At 48.5% G+C, this 26,947-nt stretch overlaps 1 protein-coding gene across 4 annotated transcripts in view; it reads right to left on the bottom strand.

Annotated features, from left to right (window-relative positions):
- The window catches only part of KCNQ2 (potassium voltage-gated channel subfamily Q member 2), a 71,423-nt gene that overhangs the window by 11,091 nt on the left and 33,385 nt on the right, over positions 1-26,947 (bottom strand). For 2 of the 4 annotated variants that reach the window (XM_026090330.1, XM_026090162.1), the window contains exons 6-11: positions 25,889-25,999; positions 25,132-25,227; positions 23,487-23,581; positions 20,032-20,061; positions 14,767-14,835; positions 12,573-12,602 (exon numbers count right to left, since the gene is read on the bottom strand). In XM_026090330.1, coding sequence (XP_025946115.1) covers positions 12,573-12,602; positions 14,767-14,835; positions 20,032-20,061; positions 23,487-23,581; positions 25,132-25,227; positions 25,889-25,999 — 431 coding nt within the window. Of the gene's footprint in view, positions 1-6,837; positions 6,892-12,572; positions 12,603-14,766; positions 14,836-20,031; positions 20,062-23,486; positions 23,582-25,131; positions 25,228-25,888; positions 26,000-26,947 lie in introns of all 4 variants that reach the window. The other 2 variants (XM_026090081.1, XM_026090244.1) reach the window with 2 other exon arrangements.

The raw sequence follows: 26,947 nt of genomic DNA on the forward strand, positions 1-26,947 counted from the left end.
GAGTGAGATGGGAATGATTATTAAGAGAGAAAAAATAATGAGGACTTAAACAGAAGCCCCTCGTGGGATGCCAGGGCTGGCGGGACAGAATGACATCAAACGATGAGGTTATGATTCCTTAAATCACTGATCGGGGCCGATCAGGAGCCAGGAAGCTTTTCTTTCACAACTGCCTTCCAAAATCCTACAGCCAATAAGAAAATACTAATAAAAGCCTTCACCTGCAGCTTTTAACCTTACTTGGAAACACTTCAGTCCTTTCCCTTCTTTATAGCCAGTCTTTCCTCCCTCCAAAAACATGATCTGACCTTTTTATATTTTCAGAAGAGTTCGTCTTTTTCCAGTCATAAAACTTAAGTGAAAACTTAAATATGAAAGTCCTATATTTCCTAGAAAGATTCAATCTAAAAGTTAACTAATATTGATCTRCAGGTCTAGTATGGGTATCATAAATATTTCAAGCAAAATTTTACTACTTCAGAATATTATATTTCATTGCTGTTTCTCTGTTAGAATCCTATTTCTTTAAAAATATTGTTTGAAGAGAAGATCACTCTTGGAACAGAGATGATCTCACTGAGAAATGGTCTTCTGAGACAGCTTTAATTATTCTCAGATTTCCAAAATTTAAAATTAAAACCTTCACCCAAACGAAGATGATGAACTTTCACATGAAAATTGAAAAAAAAAAAAGATTTTGTGAAATTTATGAAAGGGGAAACTGTACAGAGACAGCATTGGCAGAACCAAACTGTAAATAGTTTTAGATAATTTGATTTTTTCTAAATAGCAATTGATTATCAAAATACCTTAACTGAGGATAGACAACTACTGCAATACACTTGTGCGTGTAGCTATTAGCTTATATATGGGCAAATCAAAACTGAGTCAAAACGAGGATTTAATTTCCAAGTACTCTCTACCATTGCAATAACCACTTATCCTTCTGGTGCAAATCATCTGACTCAATCCAAGGGAAGAACACTGCAGGAATTTTGACTTCCACATCAAATTTCCAGGTCACCAACCAAAGACTTATTTTTTTCTGTCTCTCAGCAATGCCACCTTAAAACTCATAACAAAACAGTCCTCCTTTGCCTCCAAAATTGGCAACTAAGCTTCTTCAATTAGAATTTAGCTGCTGATAGTTGAGGCAAAGTCAAGTCTAGTTGCCTTTTCCCCAGCCGTATCAGTTGTACTGTGCTGACAGGAACAGACATTTGTTTTTGTCAGTAAAGGAAGAAGACGTGACTYGGAGACACACAGGGAGCAGATTTGTTGAGTAAGAAGGTGCTATTTTTACAAAATCACGTTACATTGGGAAACACTGAACATTGACACAAAGAGAAAGGTGCTTAGGCAGCATTTTTCTGCGTTGCACAGCTTGATCCYGGGGAGGGACCGCYGGCCCCAYGYAAAGCCCGCAGAACTGAGCAGGAAWATCCCTTCCTGCCCTGCAGACCGACATTATTCACGGCCATTTTTTGGACAACAATCTCAAGTTGAAAGATAACATTTGAGAGAAAATAAAATTAGTTTGTGATCAATTTACAGATAGAAAAGGCAGAATTAACCCAATAAATGATGTATTTTAATTTCATCAAACTGTGTGGAGTATTGGAGATTTCATTTCCAGAGGGCTGTGCATCTGCAAAGTATATCTGAAGCCCATGGGACTAACAGATGTCCAGCATTTCGGAAAGCAGATCAGAGGTACAAACTGGAATAGGAGTACAGGAACAAGCATGTGCCTAAACACCTTTCTGGATGTAAGCCTTAGGCCCTGATGCTACCAAAATCATTGTATATAATGAGTCAAATGCTTAAAAGCAATTCTCATCCTGGGTTTCTTGAAGCAGAAGCCAGATTGAAATTGTATTTGACATTTGCCTCTAAATAGGCCGTTTAGATTTTTTTTTTCTTTATTTTAGTTGATCTTAAAGGAGAGTATTCCTGAAATCTACTGCATTTTAGTAGTATTAATGATTTGAACAACAAGGTCTTTTCTAAAGCAAATTCCATATAAATCAACACAACACCAATGTTCAGAATTCAAAGCAATCTCTTTATGCCTCATCCTCCAACGAGCTGCTCCCATCACTGATCTCAATGACAACTGAACATCCTCAATATGAAAAACCAGTTGCCTATCAATGATTAAAGCGGGGTCTTTGYGGCCCTTCTTCCACTCTCACAATAGACGTGCTGGAAACGTTTGCAAGATTTACAAAAGGCAAAAAAAGAAAGCGTTGAACTCAGCAAGGATTATGAGTGAAAGGTTTCAAGCCTGACAGCGTGAGGTGCAATACTTTTCCTCATTAAAAAATCTCTTATAAATCTGATGAACAACTGAGAGCTGTGTGTTTTTTTTCCCTGAGTATCCACTCCTCAGGAAAAAAAAACACCTACAGCTGACATAACTCCTTTGTTTTAACAAAGACAACACGAGACGACGTGAACAATTCATTGAAGTTTTCCTTCTGCCATGCAATTCCTTCATTGGAAGTGACAGCTGGAATTCACATGCAAGTATAATCCCTGCAGAGGAGAGTGCTGTTGGAGGGCTGCAGGAGCTAGTAGGAAAGAGTCCAAAAGAAATGTATATACATATATATATGTATATATATAGTTGTCAACTAATCCAAGATCATGTTCTCATTCAACCAGAAAGTCATGCAAAGTGACGCAGAGTGTCTCAGAGAAGTGGTGTTTAGATATCGATCAAGCAGATGGGCCTCGAGTCAGTGTAAGTGAACGTGTTGGTGACATGACCATGAGGAAAGCAGCAGTCCAGCCACACACACCACCACGAATGGAAGCTGGCAATCATGATGACTAAGAGCAGCGCGAGCACAGGGCACGTGTCCTCCTCGTCCTAAGGGGAAGGGAAGGCAAAGAAAACYGCGTGGCTTTGTGACTGGAGACACAGACTACAGGAAGTTGGAACTGCAAACAGGGACATGGTTTAGTTCCTAGATCTTCATGGCCACGTTCAGTGGGTACCTACTGAAAACTTATTAAATGAAAATTATGTTTCCAGACTGACTTCAGGGAAAGTTTACAAGACTTTCAGCTTTTGTCTGTATTGTATCAGCACTTCTTTAAAATGTGGATTCCTTACATTCGCAGTAATTTTGGATCAATAAAAATGACCACTTGTAATCTGCTGTCATTGATTTTAAACTACCCTTAAGCGATTCTTCTGTTTTCTCCTTCCATTCTAGAGGCAGCAAATGTTAGCCAAACTGAATTAGACTATCATGAGCTCAGATCCATCTCTGCACACAAACTCAACTAAAACCAGTGTTTTTTCTTCTGAAAAGCTATGGCCAGGACAAAGAGGTTACCTCCTGTTGGTAAATGAGGCCATGCTTTGATCCAGAGTTTGTGCTGAGCTCATGGCACTCGAGAACAGCTTGTTAGAAACAGGTAGAAGTGCTAGGAGTGAATTTTAGCCTTTGTGGGTCACTGGGCTCTTGTCTGGTTGCAGGYGTGAATAAGAGACAGAAACCAATTACTGGAAACATCAAGGAAAGGAAAATATGCCTGGGTGTGCAACACTTGCTGCGCCTAGAGCAGAAATCAAGAGGACCAGGTTCACGCCTGGTTCACCCCCCACGATTTCAGCAAAGCCATTGCTCCAAGGATGGAGTTTCTAGAAGCAGGCAACCTGGGCACAGGGGAAAAATAAAGAAAAACAGCCAGTGATTGTTGTCATGGAGAATAGTCTCTTTTCTCTTCGTCCTGCCACAGCGGCAGTGTTAGACCTGGGGTGAAGGGCAGCACTGAATTTGTGATAATTGGGAAGCCWGGAGCCGCACTGTCCCCGCACCACCACGTTAGGCTGGGGCCAGGCTGGCATGGGGCCTCGTGCCCAGGGAGAGCACGTGAAGGGACACCACAGACAGACACATGCCTGGCTCCAGCCTTTAACCTTGGCTTTTGGCATTTTTCAGCATCACTGAACGCTCAGGAGAACTTGATCGGTGTGTTGTGCTGTCACCCCCCTGCTCCTACTCCATGACTTTTGTCCCCCATAGTTTTGCAGTGGCTTGAACTGGTGTCAAGAAGATCGCTGTCAAATGCCACCTCGCACAAGCCCTGCATTTTCAAGAAACCTTTTGCTATTTTCCAGCTTGGCTGTTTTACATATCGTGAGCAAAGCAAAACAGCTAGATTACATCTTCAAGCCTGGCCAATTATTCTGTTAACGAGACTTTTAGAAACACACTGCACCCAGACCCACAGGCCAGCCAAGGGGTCTGCAACCACCCTTCCTTTACGGGTCTGTGTGCCATTTCTTCCTACTGTCAGGTACAAATCTCTGTGGTGCCTCCACATCCCTGGGTAGACTCCAGATAAGTCTTTTACAAAGCAGAATATAATAGACTTGCTAATCTGGCTTGGTATAGTTACATTATGGACTAAAAATGCATGCATTATTGCATTTATTGACTAGAGATCATTGTTTTAGTACATTAAGGAACCACTGCTCGTAAGGAGTTTTCTATTAATTTACCTACACTGAGSTTTCCATGATTGCCCTGTTGTGCCGTAATGTTCAGTTATTTCATCATGTGCATCCTATCTGCAGATGCCTTAGCACTCACATCAACACAGAGGAATTTTTGCTTTGGGTGAATGCAGGCAGATAGCTCAAGGGGTCTAGCAAATTCAAGGTTAATCTATAGTTTTGCTCAAGCACAGTATGTACGACACTATATCTGGGTTGGATGCAGGTAACAAAGATGCCCTTGTAGCTACACCAAAGTTCAAGACTTCTTTGTGACTGGAAGAACCGCACTGTGTACTCCTCCTTCTCAGGATCTCCAGTGGAGGAAGAAGATGTTTAGATAACCATTTGTTTCATCCTCCCTTTCCCTCACAGAACTCAAGATGGGGGAGATGAAATGAGGACCACAGGGGGAAGGAATTCAGCAGAATATAGGAAAATTTATAGTGGCCGCATCAATTAAAAAATCATGCCTAGGAAGACATGCAACTCCATTTTGCTAACAAACACAAGACCGGGAACAGACCAGTTAAGATCAGAGTGGCTGATTTTCCAGAGAACAGAACTGGACGTGGACAGGTGAGAGGACAGCATTATGAATGTCACTGCTGGTTTTAAATTCTGCCAAAAAACAACTCCAATGCTAAGGAATGGAAAGCAGCCTTTCTCCAGGGAGGAGTCCCTGCTTGCAGTAGGCCTCTGCCTCCAAGGACAAAACAACCTCACCTGGCAAGTGGAAACACTGCAAACGATACGATAAATTTTTCAGCTAGACTATTAACCAAATCTTTGCCTCCTGGAAATTTGTTGAAATACTCTCTGTGCAGCTGATGATCACCCAATGTACTTTTGAGGATAAACTCCAAGAGAGGTCACAGTACCATCAAAACACATAGCAGGAGGCTAACTCAAAGATTCAGGCTATTTACCCAGGTACAGGGGAGCTTCCTGCAGGGAAAACTGCTTATCATGAAGCCTAGATCATGCCCCCTTCCTCTTTGTTACCCATTCAGAGATGGGATTTACCATGCTAATTCTGAACTTACGCTACACGCAAGTCTCAGGTGTGAATCTCTAGCCTCTAGTCTGACAGATAGTAAAAACAGCCAGCAAGAAAAAAAATAGTAAGAAAGGAAAAGATACAAGTTGGAACAATTAATGGAGAAAACCATAGATACATGTACTTTTTAACTTGTAGGCTTTCTGACAGAGACAGACTGGTGATTTTGAGAATTAGAATGGATTCCAAAAAGAGCATGCAAAAATCCGATTTCACAAACATGCTGCATCACTCAGTGCCCTGCCACTCCTGGGCTTACCATCCTGCACTCGCTTCGGGGGGAAGATAGCTGATGGGGTTTACCTGTCAGCATTCAAAGCATGCAAACTCTGGGCATTAGTAACTCAAGAAGGTGCATGTTTGCTGCTGAGAAGCAGTGTCTGGGGCAGGGGAAGAGACTCTCTTCCAGTGCAGGCATGAAAATATATGTATCTATACATAAGGAAAATTTTATACACATATATATATATCTATATATCTGTGTACCATTATGGTCATCAGATGAGTGCATTAAGGGATGCATATTGAGGCTGCCTGGCAATTGTCGACTTGATGAAAAAGAGGAAATCACTGCACGTACGAAACCCTCTGCTCTGTCTATCTGTTCCCCCCTGGATCTAGATACAGAACCATTCCCAATCCTACTGTCAACTCTAAGGGGAACATTTATCCCTATGTCTGGTGGGACAGGCTGAGATTAGTCCTTCTCTGACTGCGTAGTAGAGGTGCTAGATAGGCAAGCCATGGCTTCCAAATGCCACAAGACCAGGCAAGGTCAATTTGCCGGTGTTCAGAGAGCCAAAGAAACGGTGATCAAGTGGAGGTGGGAGGCTGGGATTTCTGATGCTACTAACTTGATATTGCTGCACAGTGCAATTCAATTTGTAAGGGTTCCCTGGACCTTGAGGAGGGATGGAGCGATAGGGAAGAAGGGTCTTTTTTCTTTTTTTTTCTGTTTTCCATCATTTGTGAAACTCCAGTTCCTGGCCTCCTTCATTGCTGAACAGTCACTGGCTTGCTAGCCCAGACCAAATTCCCCATCCTCGTCTCTTTGATTCGTGTGTTCTGCATGATTGGCAGACAAGGAAGCCTCTAATTTCTGAGCGGGCAATGGGGAGGCTCTTTCATTTTTTTCTTTTTTTTTTTTTACTCATCTAGTACCTCTATTAAGCAGAGAAGTGATCAGAACGGGTGGTAGCAGGGTAGAGGGAGAATGAGCCGTGCAGCTTTTGATTAGTTCCGTGCGACGCATTTCCCGTGGTACCTAGAGTTTCCTGAGCAGCATCCGCATAGTGACTCTCTGCACGGTTTGCTTTTACTGGAAATGAGGGGAGAGTAAAAATTAGACCTGGAAGCAAATGCCAAACAGGAAACTTGATTACTGACTCTAGGTTTAAAAGACAGGTGTTTTGAGGGCCGGGTTCATGACAGGATTTTTCCATTTGAGTTTTAAATTAAAAAAAAAAAAAGTTCATAGGGATTCCTGAAATTAGTCTGTCTGTGATCAAATGCCATTATCAGAATGACCCATTCTGCATTGAATTGGTGGCATCAGTTCATCTACAATTGACTTGACTGAGTTCTGCAGGAAGATTTTTTTTTTTTCTGTTGGGAATAAAAAGTGTTCTCCTCTTCCCCTAAACAGATAAAAAAGACCTTTTTTTATTTGCCTAAGTCAGGGAGAGCCAAAAATTTAACTTGTTTTCTCCAACAACATCCAAAAAATCTTAATTTCTTTCTTTTTTCTCATTTTTCAAAAAAAAAAAAAAACTTGCCAAAAGATCTAGTTAACGTGTGAATAAATTGCACTTCCCATACAGGTAATAGCATTAGATTAAGCCTGGCATTAAAAAATATATACGTACATAAATGGAGTGTGGTGCAGTCCCCGACGGGAAGGAATTTGAACATTGACGTTCACGTGTCTGTTTTTCGCAACGCTTGTCAGACAGGCCACTAACACTTGTGGGGAGTCACTGACTTTGTTAACGCACCACCACAGCTCCCGTGAACCCATCCCAAATCACTGCTCAGGCACTCCCCTACCAGCAGATCGCCACCGAGACTAGGGTTCTCCACGCCATGGAGCAGCCCTCTACCTGCGTAATGGTAATGAGGTGGCCCACATCACCCCACCTGGAAAGGATCCGCACAGCCACCAGCGGGTGTTAYTTGCTGAGCTCACAGATGGACCGAAAAGGCTGAAGGGTGTAAAAACCCAGTCTGGTTTTAAATTTGAACTCGGCAACCTGCAGAGCCCGTGGTTGCTCACAGAAGGAATCTGCAAGTATTCGCTCTGCTTYGCAGCATCCCGTGCTAGTTTGGCTGGTACCACCCTCTCTTTCCTTAGGGCTCCTAAGGCACCTGCAAGGAGCCGCCGCGTCCCCAGGGAGCCCCAGGGGCCAGAGGCACTGACGGGGTGGTTCTAGAGCTGGGGTCTGAGCTTCATGGCATGGGAGCGGGATATTCGGCATGCAGAGCCTTGGGGAGACTCATCGGTTACCCAGCTGCTCAGTGTCCTCTGCAGTCTCTACAGAAAGTAGCAGTCCCTTCTGAGCAAATAATCCGCTCCCCTAAAGGCAACTGATTATTTCCAGATTACTGTCAGTCCCAGCATGAGTCTCTGATACCGGTTTAATCAGCTGAAAGGTCAAACACCAACCCAGGCTAACGTGGCCCATTGGGCTCCTGTGGTTGACATCAGTTTCCACGGGCAGCAGTGGTTGGAGTTCCACCTCTGACACCCCAGGCTGGATGACCAGGGGCCCACTGAGTCGACCAGAGGCATCCTCCAGTGCGTACAAAAGCCTTAATCACACCCCTGAACAGAAATATCCATCTAGTGTGTATCTCAGACAGACACATACATACACTTTTATATACATATACACATATGTATATAAAATCAACACACACACACAGATACACATATACGTTACAAATTGGCCCAGTCCAGCATTCATTCAAGATAATGGCCAGGGTTTTGCTGAGTTCACTATGGTCAGGGACAAATCAAACTTGAGGACAACTTTTTAAAGAGGTTCCCCTCGTTACCTACAAGACTTTAACTCATGCTGGACAAAGTAATCTGATTTTTAGCTTCCCACTTCCCCGGAATCCTTCTGTTTCTTTTTCTCTGATACTAATGTATTATTATGATCATTTGGGTCATTGCTTTTTTCACTTTTGCCCAATCATATTTTGGAAAGTTCCAGTGGACCAAATCTGGTCACAGATGCCTTCAGATGTTTAACAAACCATTTGTTAAAGCACATCTGGAGTGCACATTTCATAGAGGAGTCTCTGTAGTCCTGGCTAACCATATGTTGGTCCTTTTGATGTTACAATCAGAAGACAAAATAAACAGAGACAAGATGCCACAGTGAATTTTCAGCTTGATTAGCATATGAGTAAGCAAAGCCCATTAACCACTCTGAATTGCTAGCTTTCCACAGYGGCAGCGGTGAGAAAAGTCCCACCGCTCAGCAGCCTTCCTCCGTTGGCATTACGAGGCAGRCAGGACTCATGGTCAGACCCCGCGCAAGAGCAGTGCGGTCCCGCAGACGCSAACGGGGGTAACTACTTCTGCAGCACGAGTTGGCCTTGGGAAGTGCAGCTGGCCACTTCTCCTGGCCAATGCGGATCGTAGGGTGGACGCACAGACAGCACCCAAAGCCATTGGCAACAGAGGAAACCGTGTAAGCAGTTTTTAAAAAAGGAGGGAAAATAAAAAGGGGGAGGGTACGTAGCATGTAGCAAAAGGCCTTTTGTGCTCATCACAGCCCAGGCTCCATGTCATGGGGAATGAGCTCATGTCTCCCAGGAGCAGATCAGCACATGACTTCACGGTAYTCGGGCATAGATGGATGCAGACAAGCTTGTGGTGGAAAACAGAACAGAAATGAGAGAGAAAGGACATAACCCATTGCCCAGATAGGCTGTCCCATTTATCTCCAAGACCAAATCAAAAGCCACCGGAGTAAAATAGGTGAACCCCAGCCTACGGCATGCTAATGCACTTGCTCCGGGACGGGCAGCAGTGCCCGGGAGGCAGCGAGGCCTCCCCGCATTGCACCTCCCTCCCTGGGCAGCAGCTCCCACGGCAGGAGTCACCATCACCGCAGGGGCAGCCAGACTCGGAGGCAGCAGCACTGGGGCCAGAGCCTCGGAGGCTCCCCATGGGCTCGGGGCTGATGGGATGCACAGGACATGCTCCAGCCTTGCAAGGCAAAGCTTGCTTTTCATGTTCACATGAGCCGTGCTGGCATCTCCGCTCAACTTAAAACCAGCTGTTGAGATGTAACATAGCAGAAGAGCCCTTTCCGCTTGCTCTAAGGACTCTGCGGTGTATCAGTTATGCAAAGAAGGACATAGGAAATCAGCCACTCCCTACATGTAACTACAACAGACGGAGGAGTTACGTATGCCCGGATGCAGAGACTGTACGTTTCCTTACACCGAGAGAAATGGAAAGTGGTAAATCCTTCACCAGCCGTAGCAGCAGAAGTGCGGTGCTGGGGACTGCTATGAGAGCGAATTCACCGTGAGGAGTTTCCTAAGTGAAACAGTCGTTAGTGACAATCCACGGCTGGATGATTAACCATCGAGTGGGTTGCTAATTACAGCTCCACAAAAGGGGTGCATTTTGTCTTCTTTCGGCAATCTAAATCTAACCAAAACTGCAGCCAGATGACACACGGAGTATCATTGCGAGGCTGCCGAAAATCAAAGTGGGTAAGATGTCAGGACATGACTGTAAAAGATTCAGGAACTTTTATTTGGGGAATATCAGATTTGGGTCCCTGTGAATGTAGGGTCCTCTGAGCAAGATGCCTTCCTGGAGTTGAGGCATGATCAGCCAGACAAGAGCAGCGGGAGAAGGTAGAAGTGATATTGCCCCAACAAAACACAGAAGGAAAGAGCTTTGATAATGCTMTGGCTGCTGTACTGAACCATCTGGAAAGTGCTCTAACACCATATACATGCCAGCTGCATATCCTCAGCGTAAGCACTCCTGGGTTCAGGTTTAGCATCTTATGACAGAGGGCAACAAAACCCATTAGCGTTGCAGGAGATGCACTACAGCACTAAGAAAACAGTATCTGGAAATGACCCTGAAGAAGGAGCTGAACGTAGTAAGAAACACGATGAAAAAGGGCAGTGGAAGGACATTTTTACTTCTTTTTGTGACATAAGATTAAGAAAACAATGTAGAAAATTAACAGGGAAAAATCTGCAACCTATATGAAGAAATATGAAATTTTACCTAGTGTATTAACTAGTGAAAACAAACCCCACAAGACAGGACTGAGATTCAAAGGGAAACGTGCACAGAAGTAAAGACAGTGCCTGCAACCGCAGGGGAGCTGGCTGGTGCATCCCTACACGGGACCATCAGTCCTCAGATGTCTTCAGCTATGAAGTTGMTTGGTTTGAAAAGAGATTTCTTCTCACTACACAATCACATGTCGCTGAGAAATGTGGATTTATCCTTTGATGAGTCCAAGGGCAGGTGGCCAAGATTTCAGCATTGGTCTGCTCCAGGATAGCACTTCCCAAGTAATGTTCCCTGTTTAAATAATGCTGGATAGAGGCTGCCTTCCCTCTCACTACACCGGCTGAGACCCCAAGTAGGAAAAAAACAAATTCTGGGTAGTTGAAACATGATCTTGGTGATTAAGTTTATCTGGCAGGAAGTGGATGGAGTGCTATGGAGATTCTGCTTACAAAGAAAAGCTCAAATGAAAGACAGAAAAAAAGAGTAGAAAAAAAAGGAAGGTTGAACTTTTCCTCCCTTTAGCTGGCACCATATCTGCCCAGATATCTTTGGTTGGATTTTGTGCCAGGAAAAAAATTAGTTTCTAGCCTCTTATAAGCTAAAAGACATAGCAGAAAGTTACATCTGTGAAATGCCAGCCTTTAGTTATACTTTTGAAACCTGGCAAATGACAAAACATAGTCAGTGTTTAACATATTTAGGCTGTAAGCTAAGTTTTGTGGTATGGGATGGAAGATCAAAAAGCCAAGCAGATGATCTCCACAGATTATCAGTTTTGGGTCTTGCTTCCCAAGAAAAAAATGGAGATCTGATCCCAGAAATACTTCTTAAAAGAACTGGGAAAAAATAGGAAAAATCCCCAGAACTAAATACATCCAGCTGGATGAAAAGTGTATCCCAAATACCAGCCTCATTGCTTTCCCTGGGACATCTGAATAGATAAAACTCTCCATCAGGTCAGGATTACGACTGGCCTAGGAAGGCGCTCGCCACTTCTCAGAGCGTGCCTGGCTGAGCATGCTCTGCATCGTGGACTCAAGGCGTGAAAGAAAGACAAAGCAGCGACTGTGCTTTATCCGGGGGTTGTGAGGCAACAGGGAGTGGGATCAGGAAAGGATGTCTCTACCATGCACCGTCATGCCGTGTCAGGGACCCCTTCTGCAYCCGACTAGCAGCGAGGCCATGCCTGCACCATGTAGTGCCCTGCAGCTCGATGAGCTCTGAGGAGCTGCTCAGGAGAACTTGCTAACTCGGTGATGTGGTGACAGCTTCCATCTCCCACGTCACCTCTGCCCGGCACGGCACTGAGTGGTGGAGACATATGCAAAGCATCAACTATCCGTTGGCATTCACTGAGCCTGCAGTACACGTTTTAGGTACAACTCTAGCAACAACAACAAAAAAGCAGCATAAACCAATGCCCTGCCGTCACCCCGGGTAAGTGTCTGCCAGCTCTGCCCATGCTGCCCACCTCAGCCTTGCCGTCACTCTACCCCCATAACCTCCTTATCCTCAGAGCGACAGCTCCAGGCAGATCGGAAGGAAGATATGATTTAAGGCCCAGCATTACACATAGATACGTTGGACTGCCACAGCACAGAACAAGCACGTAATACCTCGGATGCGTCCCTCAATGGCGCCACGACATGGTACACACGCACACACGTACATAGAAATCTACACGTAATGCATGGGAATGGCATGTCGGCAGTGATACAGACCTTGGCGATGGTTCGGGCTGCTGCTCTTTCCTTTAAACAGAAGCAATAGTACATTAGCATGGTGTCAGGTGGCAAAAGATGTTGCTGCTTCACTGTTAAAACATAACGAGAAGACAATACCAAACAATACAACTAAGTGGAAGTTATGGACAAAAGAGAGGGCAAGGAGCACCTTATTCCTGGAGTTTCTGGCCCGGACAGAAGATCATTGGAGACTCACACAACCTCAGAGAAGACACATACAACGTACAGGGTTGAAGAACTTATCCCAACCCATCTGTGTGCCTACGCAGGACTGAGACACTTCATGGTCGTGTGATTTGTGTGAGCACAGGAGGACTTCTGTGGGCTCAGCGAATGGCCCCCTTCTTTTGGAAATGCACTGCCCTGAGATGTTCCTGCACGAAGCAGGGGATGCAGATGGCTCCCATGACCCTGGTGTGTTTGCTTTTCCTTTCTGGCCAGCGGGACCGAGCTGATGTTGGATCATTTGGCACATGCCTTCTCTTCTCTGTGCTAACAAGCGGTGCTGGGGTTGGGATGCTGGTGGGAAGGGACACAGACCTCTGCCCTCGTGTCCTCACACCCCAGCTGTGGCTCCAACGCCTTTGGCAACTACTTTGCTGAGATACGTGGTGGAAGGGGGGAGCCACAATTTTAGTAGGCAGTTTCCTGTAAACCACTGAGATCTCAAAACACTTGATTGCCCTGAAAAATCATTGACGCTGAGGACACAGTTAGCTGAACACCTGCCAAAGGGTGGGCACAATGCTACAAGCCAAGCTAAGGCCACCCTGAAAACAATCTCACCGTCACTGACCAGGCAGTTTGGTGGCATTTCCCTCTAGCAATCAGAAAAACCCACTCTACCTTAAACTAGTTTGATTGCTTCTGCACACCTGGAAAGCGCCTGTGACGTGGGGCCCCAAACCAGCCTTGTCCATGCAGCCCCAGAGGGAGCAGGTTTTGTTTCTCAGCAAACAGGGGTCTGTCTAGCCCAAACACCAGACAATTTAAGGGACAAAACATCCCTAGACTGCAAGAAAAGCTGCATGGGGGCAGAGTTTGATTCCCTCTGACCGTGGTGAGGTGCAAGTCCTGACCCTGCCTCTGCCTGGCAGTGAGCATTTAGATGCTGAGACCCGCACGGTCCCCTGCCCTCTTCCTCTTCGGCTGAAAGCAGCAGCCTGGAGAGGCTAAAAAATGACCCTGCGTCCTCTGATCCTTGCTCAGACAAGCTAGAAGCCCCAGGCCCAGCCACCAGCTCGAATACTCACATTTTAAAGTATGTCTCCTTCTAAAGCCAGACCCATTGGTCTCCAGATCTYGGCTACCTGGACAGTGACACAGCCCAGAGATGGCCCCACCGCCCCTCTGCTGGCCCCAGCTGCCCATCACGGGGGCGAGCTTCTCCCCCGGCACTGCCTGAGCCCAGCACACCCTCAATTTACCCAACGTCCACAAGGCACGGAGCAGCCTCGCTTACGTAAAAAAACAAGAAACGACCCCTCCCGAGCGCATGCCTAAGCTGCAGGATTCTGGGTCTCAGACCAGCACAGTTCCCAAAGAGGAGGAGGCTCCCGGCTGCCCCGGGCCTGAGCAGCCCAACCTGCAATGTGTTCAAGGCGCTACCGAGATGTGCTGTGTTCACAAAGCCCCACTCCGGCTCAGTGGGAGCTGTGATTTTTTTGACCTGGTTAGGAAGCTATGGGAATTCAGGACGTGACACGTGAGTTGGGGGCAAGAGGCCACAGGAATGTCCCTTTCCTTTTTCTCGCTGCTTCTACCTTGCCTGTCCTTGAAGGAAGCTGAGGGAAGGCAAGTGGGCTGGAGGAAATAGGGAACAAATTAACACATCATGGATTGGAGTCTCTTCTGAGAGTGGTGAAAAGCAGAAATAAGTCAGAGGAGAATCAGGAATGTTACCTCAATCAGACCTTTTGAAAATATGACTGCATTTTCAGTCAAGCACCATGACATTACCCCAGAGACAAATTAGGGAAGGGCTGAAGAAATGCATGTACAACATGGGAGAGGAATGGGGAGGAGATCACTGAACGACCCATGGGGAACCAGCTGCCAGAACCTCTCACATCTTCAAGGCTCTCCATATGCAAAAGGCAGAAAGGGGAAAGGAAAAAAAAAAAAGTCGCAAAGTGGGTGCTTTCCGAGCTCTCTTAACTCTGCTGCTAACCTGAAAGTCAGTCCCGATTTGCTCTTCAGGTTCCTCAGGAGTTCCAGCTGGTTCAGAGGTGGGATGAGTCTAGAGGGAGAGAATAAACACAATTAATATTCAGGCAGAGCTGACAGCAGAGTGTCCTGTCTTGGAAACTTCGCCCACTGCCCCACTCTTTTGACCAGAACCAGCTTTGTGCCACCATTTGCAACTGGGAGACAGCTTGGGAAGGATGGAGAGGGGTTTGGATGCTACTTCCACCAGTGCTGTAAGGTAGAGCTACGGGGGAAGAGAGAGAGAGAAACAGTAAGAAAAAGAGAGAAGCTTGTCTGCATCACCATATCTTTAACCTCCCTGAAGACAAGCATTGCCAGGGCTTCTGAGCAGCACGGCAGTGTTTTGGCAGGAGAGCTGCTTTACCGCCTGTAGTTTAGCMGTTGGCGTGGCTGTGTTTGGAGGTCAGCGTTTCTGCTGTGTATTTAGTGGAGAGAAGCTCTGGTGAACGCAAAGGGAAAAAGTYGGCATATGCTGGGAGGAACACTGCTGCCCTCGGGAACGGGGGATGCGTGGGAGGGAGCAGCTTGCACTACGGAGGAAACAGGGATCCAGAGCCTGGGAACATCCCAGGAAAAATGGCAGTGCAGCCTGGAGTCAAGCTCAGCTGATTCCTCACGGTCTGTGCCATGTTCAGGGGCTCAGCCCCCAAAAGAGGCGTAATAAGGTATCGTTGCCTTGCAGRTTAGGGAGGAACAACAGGTTTCCCTTCCTTCTCAGGCCTGATAATAGGAATCCAAAAAACTGTTGCCTAACCTGCTTTTTGCTTAAATTGTGGCAAGAGCCACAGAATTAACTCCCTCATCCACCTTCAGTTTCTTCCTTTTAGGAGTGCAAGCGTCAAAGCGCATGGAGCAGACAGGGCACTACGGCACGTCACATTAGCGCCTGTGTTCAACCCTGAAGGGTTGGGGTTTGCTCCATAAATATTTTATGCCAATATTCACAGTAAGGTTATCAACCAAGTGAGAAGTGAACTGAAGATGTCAGGCGAAGGACAGAGAAAGCTACATGCAGCTACTTAAGAGCGAGCTCTGGGACTCCGTATTCAGGGTCAAGGCTGAAGGTGCTCATCYGTGTGGCTTCCTGCAACTTTCTTTCTGGGCCACCAGCGCATCCGTGTCAAATCGTAGAAGCGCGACATGCCGTCGCTGTGCCCAGAGGGTGTGAAGCCAGCACAGCCATCCCCTCTGGTTGTGCTTGCGACAAACGAGCTGGTTGATTTAGTCTCTGYGGCCAGGATGAAGAGGAGGACAAAGAGGTTCAGAGAACTTCACTCTTCTCTTGGGACAGCACAGCTATTTGCTGCTTTTTCCCTTGGTTGGACCATYGCTTCTGAGCTGAGCGGCCTATTCAGGAAGGATTTCTCCGAACATGTGCATTCTTGCCCATCTTAACAAATGGGTTTTAAGAGCCAATTGCTCACTGTAAAATCTGCCAGACCCCACAGGAACTCTTGGCATCTTCAGGCGAAGCAGCAAACTGTCCTAGGACAGCGACTTGGTSAGGACTGGAAGGAAAGGGCTACCAGTGTTTGCACTCCCCTAACAGACTGGTCTGGTCGCAGCTGAGGTGCTGTGAAAAATGGGACTATTGTTTATAGTAAAATAAAGGCAGAGATAGTTATGCCCAGGGTTTTTCAGCCATTATACGATCAATACTTCAGACATCTCCTCTAACTGAACACAGCTGGAAAAGCCTCTCTTCTGTATGTGCAAAACCCAAACTCAAAACACAGCTGTTCAAAAGGGCAGATTTGGTGCTCTCAAAATGGAGGCAGTCAGAAAATTTTCCAGTCCTAAGCAAGGAGAAAAGAATAAAAATARGCCTGAAAATTTTGGCTCAGCTCCCCAATCCAGCTCTGCTTCCACCCAGAGAAGAGCACATCCTGATCTGATGAATTAATGATCCTCTTCACTCAAGACGTCAGGAAGAAGCTGATCTTGGTTCAGTGGAGCAGCGCACGGAGCGCAGGGCTATCATTGCCATTCAAACCCACTGCGCGGTTTTGCACATTCATGCCAAGATGGGAGAAGGTGGTGCATAAAAATCAAGCACAAAATGTACTCAGAAGTTAATGAAAGGCAGACAACTATTCTTCTTTGGTRAGTTAGTTTCTCAGGGAAGTTCATACCCGGCAAAACACAGGACAAGAGCAGGGATCTCAAACCCAGGACTCCCAACGATACAGGTCACAGGGCTGAAGAACTCAGTAGCTCACTAAGCTGGAGGATTCAGGATCCCAGAAGGATCTCCCCCCTTTGCATTAGTCCATACCATGAGGTTTGCACGGTGCTGAGAATGGAAACCTCTTGGGTCACCACCGGTGCTTCCATGCAAAGGTGAAGAAGCACAAGCAAATACACAAATTCACCATTTCTGCGGGAAGGTGGTGGACCTGGTCCACGTGCGGTGAAAAAGGGAATGTTTTCCTGACAAGAGCATTACTGAGAATGTGTATAAACTCAATCAAACGCCTGACCAAAAATTTAATTTGAACGTYGTGCTCAGTCTAACCTGTCGCAGCTTGGGAAACAGCCCCAGCACYGCTGTYCTGCAGCAATACCTGGCGGCATTTMTTTCACTAAAAACCTCAAAGGAAACACCRGGCTTGCTGACTAAGGGCTCCATGTAGTGGTTTAACTGAGTTTTACTATAAAACGCTGCAYGGAGAAGACCCTGCACCGGGGTGTGTGTGCAGGGACTCTGTGAAGCTGGTGCCACTGCGTCCTCTAGAGATGCAGAGAAAGGACCCCCCGACTGAGGCACTGCGCATCTTCTCTCTCTCCTCCCGGTCCRCGTGTCGCTTGTTAGCAAGGGAAGCACGTCTCGGTTAAGAGGAGCCAAGTGAGACGATCCACACGTCACGGGAACACACACAGCTCATGCTACCCACCGCAGCAAGGCGTCCGAGTCGCGGGCTGCTGCGGAGGGTCCGGTGGGACCTACAGCCGCTTSCCGTCACCCCAGCCCATCGGCACGGAGAAACGCCGCGCGCGCTCCAGACACCGGCTCCCCCCAGCAAACGGGAATTTGCTACTCCTACTAGCACAGATCACGCTCAAGCATTTGGGGACAAGGGTGACATCATGCCTCCGGCCAGGATACCACCGAAAAACCACAACACGAGGGAGGGCAGCAGCACAACACAGTGCGAGGGAGCACACACGGGTAACACACGCGCACAGAGCCCACGATGATTTTTTGGAGCAGTGATTAGGAACAGGGTGGCAAGGAGAAGGATGCTGGGATGAGATGGGGACTTCAGTGGAAGTCTCCATGCTGTGCCAGGGTTCCTGCGAGGAGCCCGTCCTCCTCCTCTCCCTCAAACCGTYTCGGCAGGATGATTTAGTCTTTGCGAGGCAAGGACAAAATAGCCATTAGGAGCCCGATTTTGCAGCCTGGGCTCCCACACGGAGGCCCACGGGCTTGAGCACAGCACAGCAGTCATGACCATAGGTGCAACGTGCCTGGGAAGGTGCTTGGAGCAGGGGGACCTGGAGCCAGTCTATTTTTCCATCTATTGCTATGCTGCAACACAGATCTGATTTCAAGGAGTCTGCGGAGGCCTGATCCTAACCCGGAGGAGGTCAGGCTCCAAATTCCCACTGCCTGCAACGGGAGTGGTGGCCGGCCCTTCCTAATTACACATCCTTGGCTGTTCATGGACCCAAGGAGAGAACCAACCCTTGGAGAACACAGCAGGAAAGGCTGTTATTTCAGAAGAGAAATCATAACTCAGGTTCTTCATAACTGTATAATAACCCTGTATACAATAAGCTTAAATCTAAGAATTCAGGGGATTTTTTCCTGTGAAAGCAATTATTATCCTAACTGGGACTTTGTGTCTCCAGCCTAAGTTATTCTTTGTAACTGGGAACACTTATGAAACTTGTAAAATACTTTATTTTAGGAGCTGGTATGGAAGTGTTATTTTACTTTCAGCAGTACAAAAATGCCTGATTGTCAAACCAGGCTGTTGTTCTGCACAACAGTGAAATGTATTTGCATCTTATACTTGCAATTCTTTGTTGCTATCTGCTGTAAATTAACCACAAGGACAAAGTTGTGAATGTGATTTACTGAGGCTGTAAAACTTGCAGCTGTGAAAACTGGAAGCAGGTTGGGGAATCAGGCACTAAATCAGATCTACTGTAATGGCATTAATGCATCTAGCGAGGATTTAAACTGCTGTAACTAAGAGCAGAGCTTGGCCCACAGTCTTGAAATTCAAGGCCATTCCCCTTCTTAAAATATTGACTTCATTACAGCTTGAAACAACCACCTCATATAAAATATGTCTGCGATTTGAAAATCTATTCTATTCTGCAGATCCTGGGGTAATATTATTTATAGTAAGGCTTACCTGACCCTATATAGGACTTTTCAATCAGAACGATCCCAAAAGGCTAAGTGACAGAGTGAATAACTGGCGTTAATAACTTCTTGCTTAGCTCTGGAGCAGGCTTCGAAGGAAAAACTGAAATGTTAAAATGCTGCCGAGATGGGACTCCCCTCTTCCAAAAATCAGACTGGATTACTAGGTGAAATCCTGACCGATTATTTCAGTTTTGCATACCAGATTTGCATTTGATCTCCCCTTCCTCCAGATCTGTCCTCCCAAGCAGGCCTGGCTGCTCTTGTGGTTTTACTCTGCACTGTCACCGATGCGTTTCCCAAGGTGCCACCACACTACGGCTGCCTCTTACACCAGCAAATTCAGCATATTTAGTGTTCGCTGGTGGGCACAGCTCCTAGAGCATGGAGTGAAATGAGATAAATGATGAACTGATGGATGAGAAAGGGGACTGGAGGAAGGGGAGCACACATAAGTGACGGGAATGGGAAAATAGAAGTAGGAAAGGGGAAGTTTTCTTGTTAAGTGGTGCGTGACTTGGTGCAGGTTGGTTAGACCATCAAGAAATCATCCTTCAGAGAGCAAGCTCATTAAGCACTCTTGCATTCTCCTTCCTTAAATTGTCATTTTGGCAGATGGTTTCCCAAAACTTGTGTGTACCAATAGCTAAACTGTTAATGAAGGTGCATGGAGTTAGTCTGCAGGCAGCAGGATGGGGAGCCTGGTTCGGGCTTTCATTCATTCCTTTGAAAAAACCGATCTTCAGAGGTTTCTTTTTTTTCTTTTTAATTAGAGGCTTTGCATGTTACAGTCCCAAATGAAGAACAAGGAGTGACATGACACACACTTTCAGAGTCACATGCACTTCATACCTGGAGGCACCGTACGTTTGCGTTTGCGTGCTTTTCAAGTGTTTTCACCAAAGAAAACCAAAGGGATAAAAGAAAGAAAAGTGGGTGGGGGGGGGAAGGAAAGGAGAAAAGAAACAGAATAAAGAAAATTAGCATATGAACTAAGTGTACTCCAGTTCGCAGATGCACTGTGACCCAGGCTTACAGACCACTGGCACAGGACCCCTGGCTTAGCTTTTCTCCGCTGCAGTAGGCTTAGAAATCACCGCGTGCCTCTGCCACCTTCGGTGCCGGACAGCTGGCACCTTGCTCCGAAAGCAAACGGGCATCACTGAGTGGGGAAAGTGTGGGGGCCTCCAGGCAGCCTTTGCTGAGGCACCCACGGCCCTCGGCTCCATCAGCCGGAGACGGCTCCTGGCCTCGGGTGGCCGCTCCGGCACGGATGGCCGCGAGCTGACAGCGTGACTTCCCAGAGCCGCGTCTCCTGGATCAGGATGCCTGACAGAGGGCTTCCCAGCTAAAACATCCCAGGCACCRGCAGCACCGCTATAGCATAAATTACAAAGGCCACCGATGTTTCTTGGTGGAGACCAATATATAAACGTAGCTGAGATCGTGGCTTTGTTCTCATGAGTGACACTAAAGAACAGGTTTCGTCTAAGCAAACGCAGCGGTTGAGGCACACCGGGCACACGAGCCTGTGCCTGCATCACGAGCCCAAAGCGCTCCTGCGTACTTCAGACTCGGCTCCACCACCATTTGAATTTAAACATTAAATACCGGATTCTCTGAGAGGCCAACACATTTTCCCCAAAAGAGCGAGACCAGCTCTACTGCAGCGATCTGAGTGATGGTCTGGAGAAGCAGRAGCTTCTCCGAGGCACGTGCAACCAGCCGGGTCTTTAGGAGGTGCCTTGGGAAGCCACGTAAGCTCACGTCACAGGGCTCCTGCCGACAGCCAGCTCATGAGGAACAAGCAGTCCAAAGCCGAGCGGTGCCAAGGCAGCCGGGGCTGCGGATCAGTCACCCGGGCACCTGCGAGGCAGATGGAAACACTGTCTTCCTCCTACCCACTTCCTAAACAGGTCGGGCGCTGCCGCGGCACGACAGTGGCCGTCGCCCGACGCGGCGTTTGGCTTTGGCGACACGAATGCGGCGCCCAGCAGCGGCACGCGTGGCGAGAGCCCTGCCAGCCGGCTTAGCGAAGCGGGTAGAAGCGGAGAGATGGGCGGTGGGAGAGATGGAAGCTACAGCCAGAACATAAAGGTACCCCCTTCTTTCTTCTTTTTTCTTTTTTCTTTTTCCCATGGGAAAACATCTCAGTTCCAATTAATTTAGCTGGGCAAATCCAAAATATACACAAAAAGGGTTCACTGCTTTCATGGTAAAAACTTTCCATTTTGACCARTGGCTTAGCCATGGATTTCTTTCGGTAGGGCTCACCCTCCCGGGTGATGTTCCCTTTCCCTACACACAGAGAAAAGTGGGGATTTAAGAGAGAAGCTTGGAGAGAAGAGAAACCTGTGGCGCCTCCAGCCCGGGGGAAGAGCAGAGGTGACGCTGCTGCTTGGGGCCGGCATCAGCCAGCAAAACCACGCGCCTTGTCCTGCCTTTTCATTCAAAGTAGCTCAGCTCTGTATGAGCTAGACATTTTGCTCTTCCCCCTCCCCAAAATCTCTGTTCAGCCCCCTCCGGAGCTCTTTAGCTGAGTTTTCTTCCTGCACATCAGCTCCCTGTGAACCCAGGTTCTCACAAGTCAACTCCTGTAGCAAGAAGCTACCCYAGAACGTCCTCACGGAAAAGGGTGTCACTCTATGTCTGGCTGTGCGGCACGTTTAATCCTTCAAACAGCAGTAAAACCTGACAAAGCCCACTGAAACCAGCGTCTCCTTCCCGGGTTTTGCAGTGGGCTTTCGGTCAGGCTCTGCTCCTCGTCCTCTCCAGTAGTTGATCTCAGCCTGCGTCGTGTATCCGGAGTGAGTGCAGGCAGCAAGGTCAAATACTGGGAGGCAGCRTTTCCATGAGTGGGTTTAATGCTATTGGGAAACAGTTTTGTGCTGTTTTTTTGTTTGTTTGTTTTTTAAACAAAATCTTGAAGCCGGTTTATCTTTGGGGGAAAGAGCAACCAATCAGACACACACTGGGGATGAATCCAATGAAGACCTGCTGACCATGGCGATGGGACCTCCAGGGGCTTTTAGGATGGATTACGAGACCGGCCGCTGGATTTTGAATACGAGCTGATGCTTACCCTAGGRCATAACACTCAGCTCGTCTTCCAGAGGTCTAAAATGCACCAGTAATGAGGGAAAAAACAGAGGGATTTGGATTCCCAGCACAGATCTCGCCCGCTGCCGGGTAACACCCCTGCAGCATCCCAACAYGGCGCGGGATGGCAGCTCTGCCCATTTGGGAGCCGGGGGCGCAGGGCACACGGCAAAATCCTGCGAAGCCACCACRGCAGAGTCAGGTGCCGACCCAGCGCACCCCGGGAGCCCCCCGGAAAGGCGCCAGGAAGGCCAGGGGCTGCACAACCCCGCGCGGGGATGCACCGCACTTTGCTTTGGCATTTGGCTTTGCATTTCAGCATCCCGGGAAGTYCCCTCCGCGATGCTGCCAGCCCCGGCGGCACCGGCAGGGGACGGAGGCAGCGGTGCTTCCCCGCGCCGGAGGGCGGCGAATTCCTGCATCCCTGCTCTAACCGGCATCGTTCCCGCTCAGGGGGCTGCCTGGGCACGACGAGTCACCTCGGCCTYGGGGGAGCCGGACCGAGGCTGCTAAATCCACCCTTCCCTACTTGCATTAACAGTTTGCGATGGACAAATGAAATGCAAGAGAGAGGAAAATCCTCCCTGCATCCTGGTTTCATTTTTCTCCTTTAGGAGAAAATAAAGGCGATGCCAAGATTGGGAAAGGGGGCCCCAGGCCGGCAGCTGTCTGAGGACAAGGTGCTGCACTCGGGGCGAGCGTCGGGCCAGTTACGGAAGGGACAGCACTTTGCTGAAACGCAGAAGAACCATTAGAAACCAGTTACACCAGCAAAGAGAGCACGAGCCGGAGCGAGGACCTGCACGCCGGGCGAGGGAGGCATTTACCTACGATCCGGGGCAGCTCGGGAGGGAGGTCTTCACGCTTTGGCCCGGCCACTGTCACAACACAATGCAACTACCAACGGACGTGGAGAAATCAAGGTGAAAACAAGAACACGGACACACACGGACACGAAAAGAAAACATAATGAGGAAATTAAAATCGAGTCAAAAAGAAACGCACAGGAAAAAAAAAGCAAACAAAAAACTTCAAAATAACAAGCATACACCAGCCTTTAAGAGCTCTTGAAACCAATGTTTTTAACCTAAAAAAAAAATAAAATAAAATAAAATAAACCAAACTATGTATCCGGGTAACAAAAATAAATATGGGAACACCGGCATCATGAAGCAGGCAGCGGCAGGCGGCGCCGGAGGCGGAGGTACCTGTACATGGGGACGGTGACCGTGCGCTCGTAGTACTGCCAGGTGGAGTGCAGGTCCGTGCGGGAGAGGTTGGTGGCGTAAAACCTCCAGGCCGCCTGCGGAGGAGACGGGAGCAGGCTGGGCGGACGCCGGCACCGGCATCGCCACGGACCCGCTCGAGTGCGGTGAGCCCCAGCCGTGACCGCCTCCGATGGGAAGCGTGCGCTGCCCAGCCCGGAAAAGGCTGAGCTCCTCGAAGGCTGATGCAAACGTGCTTAATAAAAGGCGATGTGGGATTTACTCTCGGTAACGAGCCTCAAAAATATACAGGAAGGATTTCTACAGCTGATCTGCTTTGAGTYGTGTAAAAYGCAATTAATACGCTGGTGCACGTCYACTTCTGCAAAGGTCGTGTCCCAAAGGGAGCAAAACAACCTCGCAAAAAGAGGTCCGAGGCTCTCTTTACCCTATGCCTTTTCAACCTGATTGCAAAAGGTATGGTCTGTTCACAGATAAAGGTCTTGCATTCCCTTGGAGCCGCAGCCCYGTGCTCAAGCCGCAGCTCTGCGGATACAGGGTCTCCCCCTTCCTCCCCCGGTGCCCGGCGCGGTTTTGCAATCCTCAGCCCACGCGGAGTCCTCCGTCCGCTTTCTGCGGGCCGGGTCAGGCCTTCTGCCCTTCGCTTGGTTTAACACGCGGCAGAGCGGCGACGGCAGCAAGACCCTCCCGCAGCCTGGCCGCGCGCAGCAGCGGAAACCGCGCCGGGCACCAGCGCCGCGCCGCCGGGAGGAGGGCAGGCGGCAAACGCGCGGCGCGGCGCGCTAAGGGAGTGCAAAAATTCGGAGGGAGAGGATCTGGGGAACGCTGAACGCCTCGAATCTTTCAAATCGTTGAGACATACACCAAGGCCAGCCTTCTGTGCAGACATCTGCTGTCTTTAAGAAAAYGCTCCCAATTGTAACTTCATATCAGTATAAACATTCTCTTGGGGGAAAAAAAAAAATAAAGAAAGAAAAAAAATGGTGAAAACAAACTGTCCTAACGTGTTTGTCTTACTGAGTTGGGCTGGATTTTGTTCCTTTTCTCCCCCAGACTGCCTACTACATATGCTATTTTTCCATGGCTGATTTCCTGGCATTTATTTCCAGACAAGACCAGTCACCAGCTGCTGTCTCACACCTTCCACACACTGCCACATTTTTCACCTTCCCTTCTCCTCCTCAGTTGCTCAAAGTCTAAGACCCCCGAAAAGGAAAAGACACAACGCCAAGCCTCCTTGGTTGTGAACCCAAGTCTTCCGCAATGTTTGTAAAACTCGGCCAAAATCGTTTCCATCCATTTTGCACTCTGATCCCTCCGCGGGATTTCTTCACTGAGAGAACCGGAAGACCCCGTAAACGGTGAGGCTCGTCATGGGGCGCTTACGGCCCAAGCTAATTAAACCCAATTAAGCCAGTGGAAAGACTCCCTTAGGCTTTGAAGGGAGCTGAATCAAACCCACAGCAAAAGTGGGAACCRGAACTGGAGTAGCTCTGTACGCAGTCTGAAAAACACCCTCCCGTGATTCCCGAGCAAGGATCTCCCGTCTCCGAGATCTCTGGAGCCCCGGGAGGAGCTACAGCCCACCGCTCCCGTCGCTACCCGGCCCCGGGGTTAGCTTCCTAACCTGAATCAGGCCCGCTGCCGGGTTTCGCCTCTTCTCGAAGTGTTTCTGTCGATGCTGCTCTTGAACCTTCAGAGCAAACCCCGAACCCAAGATGCCCTGGGAGGAAGAACGGATATTTGCAGTTAGCAGGGTGTTAGGCTAAGCTTTAACTAAAAAGTTGGAGCCGGCTTTGCCTCCAATGGTTTGTTCACTCCTCAGTTCCTGCCCCACTTCTGGCTTCAAAGGTACGTGGGGAAGGAAGGAGGAACCTTTGTCCGAGGCAGCCCCGAAGGGCAAATTCCCAGGGAAGGGAACTGGTGGGGGGACTTTGCCGGAGGTCACTGCAATGGCTGGTTTTCCCAAACTACCTCCAGCTGGGTGAGAAAATACAAAATAGCCACGCTGTGTTGGTGCTCAAGATTTTGCCGCAAAGAAAAATCAGATCGATGCAACGCACCGAAACACGTCGCAAAAGGGACGGGGGCAGTTTGCTAAAGGGGCTTAGTCACCTCGAGAACAGGGGGTTTTCCGCACTTTGTGGAAAAATAGGGTTTCACTTCAATAACCCTATATATGCAGAGCCAGATCGAGTTTCCACCGTTCCCACCGTGCCCCCGTCCTCGCATACCCGTAGCGCCCGAGCTGCGGACAGGCAACAGGGAATTCCCGCGTCTCCCTTCCTGAGCCTTTGGGCGCAGCAAGCCGTGGACGTAGCTGTGGCTTTGCCGTTGGCAAACCCCAGCCCTATTCCGAGCGACGCGTCGCAGCCTTTACTTACGGCAGGAAGGGCAAAGAAGGAGACGCCGATGAGCGTGAAGGTAGCCGCGAGGAGCCGCCCGTTCCAGGTCTGCGGGTACTTGTCCCCGTAGCCGATGGTGGTGAGAGTGATCTGCGGGGAGGAGAGCACCGCCAGCCCCTCAGTCGCACGCCCTTCGGTCAGCCCTGTCCCGAAAACTCAGAGAATTCAACTGAAACTCCTGCAACGCCGCAGCCGGGAGCTGGGTGGCCGCACTGGGAGCCTCCGTTTTTCCCGCGGCTGATGCTCTTTCCAGCTCGGCGCTGGGAGCCTTGACGTTGGCCAGGCAGAAGGAGCATCTCCTGCCAATGGGCTGACACAGCCAGAGCCGCCGTCTGGTACAGGCGCCCACGTCAGCTCAGCGCTTCCCGCAGGAGACGGCCCTGCTCCCTCAGCCCGGGAACGCTCCGGCAGAGTTCCCCGGAATTCACTTTCGGCGGTTCTTGAAAGAAGGCAGGGCTATTTGCATGCATAAAGATCTGGTGCTCTATATTCCTAATCTTCCCAGCAGTGCCTATTAACTGTTTTCCCTTCCTATTTAAAAACAGCGCATCAGCCTGACAGTACGAATTAGGGCTGCTTCATACATCCTAATTTAGGGATATTTTTTTCCCCTCCTCAGTATTATTATAATGCACCAAGAGAGTGTTGGCAAGCTGTCATGTGTGTTTTGGGGAAGGAGCTGAGAGATCTGCTGGATACAAAGGATCCCTTAAACATCAAGCTGCAGGAAAAGATGCATTTCCCCACCTCGGTTCACGCACCTCATTAATGRGAAATGCGAGGCATCCCTGAAGGCTTCTGAAAGGATTTGGGAAGCCTGGGATTGGTAGGGCAGAGCAGGGAGAGACGGTCCGATCAAAAACGTCTTTTTTGAGATGTCTGCCCAAAGGATCCCTACGATCCCCTAAAAAATAGACAGTTGTTGCCCGCCCGCCGTAGCCTCTGCGGCTTCCTAGGGAGGGCAGTGCCTCCCCGCTGCCGCCCTGCTGCGGCTTCGCAAACATCGCACATTCGGTGTCGAGCAAAATCATTTTTTAA

This window comes from Apteryx rowi, unplaced genomic scaffold, assembly GCF_003343035.1.
Source record: "Apteryx rowi isolate R43461 unplaced genomic scaffold, aptRow1 scaffold_0, whole genome shotgun sequence".
Taxonomy (NCBI): Eukaryota; Metazoa; Chordata; class Aves; order Apterygiformes; family Apterygidae; genus Apteryx; species Apteryx rowi.